Source organism: Apium graveolens, chromosome 3, assembly GCF_009905375.1.
Source record: "Apium graveolens cultivar Ventura chromosome 3, ASM990537v1, whole genome shotgun sequence".
NCBI lineage: Eukaryota > Viridiplantae > Streptophyta > Magnoliopsida > Apiales > Apiaceae > Apium > Apium graveolens.
In genome coordinates, this window is record NC_133649.1 from 131,649,736 (window position 1) to 131,658,283 (window position 8,548).

The 8,548-nt window shown below is 36.3% G+C and overlaps 1 protein-coding gene across 1 annotated transcript; it reads left to right on the plus strand.

Moving 5' to 3' along the window:
* Nucleotides 1-575: 575 nt before the first annotated feature.
* On the plus strand, nt 576-2,493 carry LOC141712755 (uncharacterized). Its single transcript, XM_074515800.1, is given in 2 exon segments — nt 576-1,263; nt 1,265-2,493. Coding segments are annotated over 2 exon segments (1,326 nt in total). The 5' UTR covers nt 576-1,003; the 3' UTR covers nt 2,331-2,493.
* Nucleotides 2,494-8,548: the final 6,055 nt, after the last annotated feature.

Sequence of the window (8,548 nt, forward strand, 5' to 3'; positions counted from 1 at the left end):
GTGATTTTGTTTTAGTTATTAGTTGCTGTCTAATATGGCCGTAACATGGCATAGAATTTAAGAATGTAGCTGTCCCGCGCGCAGCTGTAAATATTAGTGAAGCATGGCCTACAAGTCGTTTTCCATCTTCGAAGCCACTTGATCCCGGACTAATAGTTGACAATGATTCCCCATTTTTCCCAATAGAATGGAACTATACACCGTGGAACAACCATGTACACCGTATCAACTACTCCTCCTTTCTTCTCCATGAAGGACCAAGCTCAGCTTAAACCGATGATCATGACACTACAAGAAAAGCTCACCTTTTTAATCAACATATTTGATCAGAATTGAGTTCATTTAGGTCGGAATTAAGAGTCAAAATTGACCGATAACGGTGGTAAAACAACCGATGTTCATTAAACACAACTACGATCATAAAACAAATCGCACGAAGAATTATATACAAATATATAATGAAGATACAGGGTTGACTGTAGTCGGTGAATCCGTTGATACTATACAGTGCACATATAGTAATGCAGTAGTTAAAACTCAAACACAAACACAAACACAAACACAAACACATGCAGACAGAGAGAGCCAAGAGGTAGGCAAAACCGCGTGTGATGGCACAAGAGAGCATTATATAACAATAAACTTTAAATTGGTTGTATTGTATATGGATCTACATGTGACTATGTGAGTGACCTTCCTTGCCTCCTCACCCTCGCATTAAAGTCTTCCCAAATTTCCTCTCTTTTCTAATTTCCTTACTGCCCTTTCACATACACACACTACTACTCTACTTCTTCTACTATAGTATCATCTACTACTTGCCTTTGCTACTATTATTAAAATAACAACCCCTTAATGTGTTGTGTCTCTCACTTTTAGAAATCTAGATCCCCATTCCAGTCTCTCAATCTGATATATACTATCCTCCCCTCTACTTCATTACAATATACATGTCCTTCTGAAGCACAAGATTTGGAAACAGTTTCTTGAGTACCAAACACTCATGTCTCCACTTCATGATCTTGGTTTCAGAAAGGTACTAATCTTCATATATCTTCCTCTTTTGCTCTGTCTTTTCTCTTCATTATGTCTCAGTTCTGCCTTTGCTTTCTCTAGTGCTGCTACTCAAACTCAACCTCTACTTCTTACCAAAACTGGTAGAAAGCTTCTTGACTTGCAAATCAAAGAAAATCAATCCATTCAGAAGAAAACAACTTCTACTAGCTCCCCTACCTTAAAAAACCAAACCAAGCCCATATCCACTTTCCTCAACCAAAAACCAAACCAAACTCATCAAAACAACCTCAAATCTTGCTACTGCATCTACAATTAAAAACCAAACCAAACTCATCAAAACAAACTCAAATCTTGCTACTTCATCTTCGACTAAAGACCAAACCAAGACTCTCAAGCTCACTACTTCAAATTCAGATTCATCACTCCAGAACAAAACCAAACTCATCAAACCCACATCAACTTCCAACCCACCCACTATCAAAACGCAACCAAAGAAGCTAAATTCTAGCTCATCAAAAACATCAAACACAATTAAGAAATCCTCAGATCTTGCCACAAAGCCCAAGATACAAAAACCAAAACATCCCAGTTGGATTGATGAAGATGAGGAGGAAGATTTAGTTTCAGATTTCAGAGACCTACCATCAAGATTCCAAGAAACATTGATTCCAGATTTGGAAAGATTCTCCACATCTTCCAAAGTTTATCTCACTAGAGCCAATAAAGATCTGACAAATGGATTCAAACCATTGGTTGGTAAAAAATATGCACCTGCCATTGCTTCAATTGTATCTTGTGCATTTATTTTAATCCCGTTGATATTAGTCTCCCTCATTTTCAACAGAATTAAAGCTTATTTTTCTCTCCAAAAAATCATAATCTTCATCCAAATTTACCTAGCCATATACTTCACTATATTATGTCTCTCTGCACTTGTCACTGGTTTGGAGCCACTTAAATTTTTCTATGCAACATCACAGTCCACATATATAGGTTTACAAGTGTTGCAGACACTTGGCTATGTGTTATATCTGTTGGTACTACTCATGTACTTAGTTTTAGTGTTCTCAACTGAAACTGGGCTGGTTTCAAAGTTACTTGGCCTGGGGCAGACTTTTGTGGGCTTTGCAGTTGGGTTGCATTACTATGTAAAAGTGTTTCACCGAGCCGTGTTGCATCAACCGCCCAAGAGTAGTTGGAAAGTTCATGCCATATATGCCACGTGTTTCCTTGTCATTTGTTTGCTTGATAGAGCTGAGAGGAGGAAGAAAGCTTACTTAGAAGAAGGTGGTGCAGAGGGGAAAAAGAGTTAAAATTGTAACTTCTTTTTACTCTCCAGTCTCCCCTTATAATCACGTTTTTGCTTTAAGTAAACCATAGCGGAAAAATTCGCTTTCTTTTGAATTCTTATTTCTATCATACAATGTGTAAAAGTTAAATTGATTTTATAGAATAAACATGTTTACCTTTTCTCCATAGCAAGCATATTTTTTTTTAATGCGATTACTGAGATGTCACACGCGAAAAACAAATTTCTATATAAAAAGATGAAAGGAAAATACCGCTGGAAGAAGAACACCAAGTCGAAACCTTGGTTGCGGTTGAAATACAATCAAAAAAGAACAAATAGTTTCACTTTCATAACATATGTCTTGGCATCCCCCATTGCACATGTTCAAATGGGCCAAAACAATAGATCCTGGGGTGAACCGGAGGCGCATGTCCTGTATTTTGTATTTGTCCCATATTCGTCCCAGGTAAACAAGGAAATTATGTATTTTGGTTATTGTTTAAAAAATGACCGATTTTACCGATTACTCATCCGATATTAGATCCTTTGACTATTTGATTTTTAAAATTCAATTAGTCGATAAATATTTATTTTAAACTAATATATCAAGTTTAATAAGCTATATATTTTAAATATGTCCCATAATAATCATCAATTATCTTATTAAAACTATAGAGTATCTTTAACGACTAACACCAATTCTCATCTTTTACGGCCATGATTTTAGCATAAGCGACATGTTATAAAAGCAGGTTCATGTGTTAATAATAATAATAATAATAATACAAAGTGAAGAGAAGCAACATAGGAAATGGGACAGAGGGCCGAGCGAAGGATGGGACGTGAATTTAGTGAAGTGAGTTAAGTATTAATGGAAACACAGTAGCGGTAGAAGTAGTAATTTACATGTGAGGAGACAAACAACCCGTTATATTTGGGGACGTGTTTGTCGGTAACAATTCCTACCGACGCTGCATGTAAGTTTCTGCCTACATTTAAATATCTGTCGGTGCTAATATGTTAGTACTCCCTCTCTCCCTTTTAACATTTCCTAAATGATATGTCGGTACTGTTTATAATATGAGATAAATTATTAATTTATATCTAATTTATAAGCCTAAATATAGTCATCAGTGATTTTGTTGGATTCGTGTTTATGAGTATTTTAATATGGTAAAATTTTTACATTTAATATTCATACGAAATTAAAGATATTAACGATCAAAAGTGTGCATTGACAAACGTGTCCAACACAAAAAGTAAATATTTTTAGGGACGGAGGGAATAGCAGATTAGCAGGAGTTCTATATATATTCAGTGAGCTACATAGTGTTGCTGAAAATGATAGAAACTTGCTGCTGCTACTACTACTATATTGACAATTAAGTTGACAGTATTGACAAATAATTTGAGTTGAGTCGGCTTTCAACTGATTACGCCACTTAACCTAATAACTCTAAATTTTACCCTTGATTCTCTTCTAATCCCACCTGGATTTGGACTCCATTAATGCAGGAATGTGAGAAAGTAGAGGTTTAGCTGTAGGTAGGGCTTCTGTAAAACAGAACCGAAGGGGGTGGCAGCCCCGCGACAACTCCGGCGTGAGAATGAGATGGGATTTTAGAGAAGAAGGGCAAAATAAGAATTACTCAAATATATGTGGTGTGTGTATATGCGTGTAGGTAAATAATGAATACCCCTCCTAAACCCTCTTTTTTGGAGCATTTTATAGGCTTCCAATTAGGGATAGGGGTTGGTACCTTGGATCCTGATCGTTGGAAGGTTCTGGAGTCGAGGCAGGTGGACGTCCCTGATTGGAATACGTGTCCAAGTCATCTCCGACATTGGAGTGTGCCGAAATGGGGTTGGCATGTGCCTGGAGCGTGATGGCGTGTGCTTGGAGCGCGATGTCCCGTGGGGACCTAAGTGTGGGAACATGTGAGCCATGATAGAAGGGAATATCCTGAAGTGACCAGGCATCTTGAGGTCCACAACGTCCTGGGTTCCACTAGCCTGGAGTAACAATCGTCATGGGGTCCACTGCCATCTAGAGTCATATAATCCATATTGAATTTGAATTCATTTCTCTTGCGTTTTTGGAGTCATATTTGGGCCGAATTGTATTATGACCTTGTTAGGTCACACAACACTGTAGAAGGGGGTTGAATACAGTGTAGAATACAATCAAATTGATTTAAAGCACAAGTAACAGAAAACAGATGTATTCGATATAATAAACTCTGTTATAACGGAACTGTTCTCTCTCAGTGATGAACAAATATCACGAGAGCTGCTAGGTTACAATGTATGATCTTCTCGATGATCGTAACTCTTATAGAGTAAACCTATTTCTGTGTTTATATAGACACACAGTTACAAGATAACTTCTAATTGATATGGAATATAATTTTGTCTCCTAAAATATATCAATCAGATATCTTATATAATTCTTCTAGTCCTCTAACTATTTCCATGCATATCTTCTTTTTGTATTAGTCTAGATCTTCTTTCTTGTAAATCAACTTCCTTCATTAACTGTTAGTCCTCCAGTACTTAAGTTCTGATATCCATCTTCTGATATTATCTTCTGATATTATCTTCTGATAATCTAAGTCATGATATCCTTAAGTCCTGACTTCCAGTAAGTCCCGATTTCAGTAAGAACTGATATTTCCTGTTAGTTAAGATCTGAAAACTAAACATGAAACATATTAGACATGACATCTTAAATATATCCAACAATCTCCCCCAACTTGTAAATTATGCAAGAATGTACAAGTTAATAGATTTGATGATGTCAAAAACATTTAAGTTCAAATGCAATAAGAGTTTAATAAGACTATTAATTATAACTTACAAAACATCCAGCTTTACCACCATCACTGAATCAATCTGAATCCATAATGATTCTTAATAAAATCATTTATCAGATTATCTTCAGCTTTCTTCAGAACTTCAGCTAACTATGTTTTGACCTGCATCAGTTCTTCTTCTTTACTATCACCAATTTGATAAATGGTTGTTCTGAGAGCTTAAATGGATGTTCTTTCAAGTCCATCACCAAGTCTGATAACCTTAGGATGTGAAGAGTTTTCATTATAACATAAGCATCTTCCTTTCAGAATAACTTCCACCTTAGCAGAATTCTTCAGCATAGGAATTTCTCTTCCATCACCTTCAGTAATCATTGGACTGTAATGAGAAGTCTTTGTACCAGAGATTCTGAATAGATCTCTTATAGCCTTCAAAATATATTCTTATTTAGAAAAAATATATATATATATATATTCTGACCATCTTCTTGTAACATCAGATTTTAATTCCAGAAGATAGTGAATATGTTGAAGTTCTCTGATAGACTTCTTTAATACATCAGTATCAGCTAATCTATAAGTCCTTCCATCATTGAGAAATAAGATCAATTTCTCTTTTAGATTCTCCTTATCATGAGCATCTATCACAACTTGAGCAGACAACACCTTGTCAAGGTGCCTTTATTTGATTTGTTCATATGGTTTGTCTGTCAATATGAAAGGATCTCTTAGAGTAACCTCTACTCCTGTTTGAATCTTCTCTTCGTCGGAACCTAATCCAGCTCTATCTCTAGGTTGCTTGGATTTCAACCCAAATGTAACAAATTGATTAATCATGAGATTGGATTTTGGTTCAACTGGAGTAACTTTCTTCCATAACAGCTTCTTCTTATCAGCAATTGTCATTTTATCTGAATCAACTTGAGCATTGTCAGTAGTTGATTTCTTGATAGCTTGATCAGAATTTACTGTTTCTTCTGTACCTTCCTGTCCTTTATTCTGAATAAAAACTTGAGCAGTGTCAGAGGTTATTTCAGAATCTTCATTTATCTTTCTTCTTTTCAGAATTTGAACAGTTTCATCTTCAACAAGATTATCATCAGTTACTTGAACCATTTTACACACTGGTTTCATCAGATCTTGAGAAGTTTTCAAGTCCAGTGACTTGGTTGGTTCATAAATTTTTCCTTTCCCTTTGTCTTTGGGATCACTCACAGTCTATGATCTAGTCTTGAACTTTGAAGTTTCAGAATTTGACTTTTCCTTGATCACAATGCCTTTTTTCTTAGACCTTGGAGGTTTCTTTGCATCAGAAGCTTTAGACTTAGGATTTGTCTTCTCAGCAGCAAATCTAGCTTCTTCCTCCTTGAGAGTTTCTAAATCCATTCCTGGATTGTGTTTTGGAAATAATCTTCTTGCTATCTCCTCATCAAGTGTCTGTATTTTAGGATCTTTTTAATAAACAGTAGTCTACTTCCCCTTTAACTTCAGAGTTTGCAAAAACTTCTGAGAGTCTTCAGATCCTGACTGAATCAGAATATCAGAACTTGACATCAGACTTTGCTTATCACCACTTGACTTCAGTCTTTGAGCATTCACAGCATCAGAACTTGACTTGTTCTGAATAGAAGATTTTCCTTGAACTTTTCTTTGACCTCTGCTATTTTCAGAGTTTCCCTGTTCATCACCTTTATCATCCTTTTTCTTCAGTTCTTGAGTAGGTGAGCATTTAGACTTAACTACCTTCTCCCCCTTTTTGGCATCATCAGGAAGTAAGAGAAAAAGAAGAAGTTCAACTGAAGGTTGGATTTCATCCAATTGAGCTTTCTGAGAAGCTTGATTAGCCAGAACCTCAGCAATTTGGGCTTGTTGCTTCTCTTGAGTTTTCTCAATAGCTACAACTTTTTCAGAACTAGGTCAGATATACCTGTTCTTGTCAAGCTTGATCTGTAGATTGAACTTATCAGCTTGTTCCCTAAGTGTATTAACCTTTTCACGAGTAGAAATATGTAGACCTTGAAGATGTTTTGTAGACATATATGTGATCTTGAGTTGTGTCTTGAAATCAACATGTGTGAGCAACTCATCAGCTTTTGCAATATGCTTTGTCATAACTTTAGAACATGGGATAAAATCTGATTCATTCCACTTCTTGGTCCACTCAACACCTCTGTTAGTATCTTCCCAAGGAATAGGTGCTTCCTTTTCAACAAATTTTTTCACCAATTCTTCCTTGCCCAGAGTAGGTACTGGAGTCTCTACAGAAATACTATCATCAGAACTTGAGGAAGACTCATTCTATTCTGATAGCTCAACAGTGTGTGAAGCAACTGGAGATTCAGGAATAACATCATCTAAACTCTGATCAGCAGAATTTATCTCCAGAGCTGGTGTCTTTGATGTAGATGGAGCTTCCAGATAAAGAACTTCAGGTATATTTAAATTATGAATATCTATTTCAGAATTGTCAGTTTGTTCTCTAGCATCATCTGTAGCTTTAATAGGAGAGACAGGAGGGGTAGTGTCTTTGGCTTGAGCTGGAAGGGCTTAATGATAATTGGTTCTTGTGAGATCAGAGATTCCTGATCCCCTTCCTCAGCTTCTTCAGTATCTTCTGATATAGCCTTAGCCAAATACCTCCTAGACTTCATTTTCTTCAATCTCCTTGCCAATGAAGGAGTTGCTTCAACAGCATCAGAATTTTTAGAATTTCTTTTCAAAGTATCAGAACTTTGAGCTGCTTTCTCTTTCTAAGAAGTAACATTCTCAACTTCAACTATCATAGGTTCAGATGCATGAACTCGTGCTTCAATTATTTCCTCTTCACTCTCAGACTCATCTCTGAGAATCATCCTCCTTCTCTTTTATGGACGTTGAGGAACAGACTTTGTCCTCTTTGAAGGTTTGGAAGATGAAGGTCTGGTTGTTTGTGCTAATGGTTGAGAAGTCTGAGGTGTTTATGTAGAGGTGGTAGGTGCTGATGGTTGAGGTTCCGATGGTTGGACATCAGGATATAGTGCAGTGTATTTAACTGGATCATAGGTTATTAAGGCTTGTTTGACAGATAAAAGAATTCGGAGGGGTATTAACACAACCTTCTTATTATCAGTAGATAATAAGCCATTAAAAGCTCTTTTGGCTAGTCTAAATGGTGAAAGTGATTCACTAGCTAATTGGGGCTTATCAGAACAACAAGTACTATAGATAAGCTGACGGAATCTAGCAAAATATACAGTATTCCTATCTTCTGTCATCCAGTCCCCAATAAAGCCTAAAACAGAACTTGCATAATCAAAATCAGTTTGATTAATGAGAGCATACCCGATTTGTTGACTGAATATGGGGATTGCATCAAAATTAAAACATTTGTTTGCAAAAGCCTTGGTAATGCAGTCAAAGAAGAAACTTCATTCCCTCCTTATTTAAG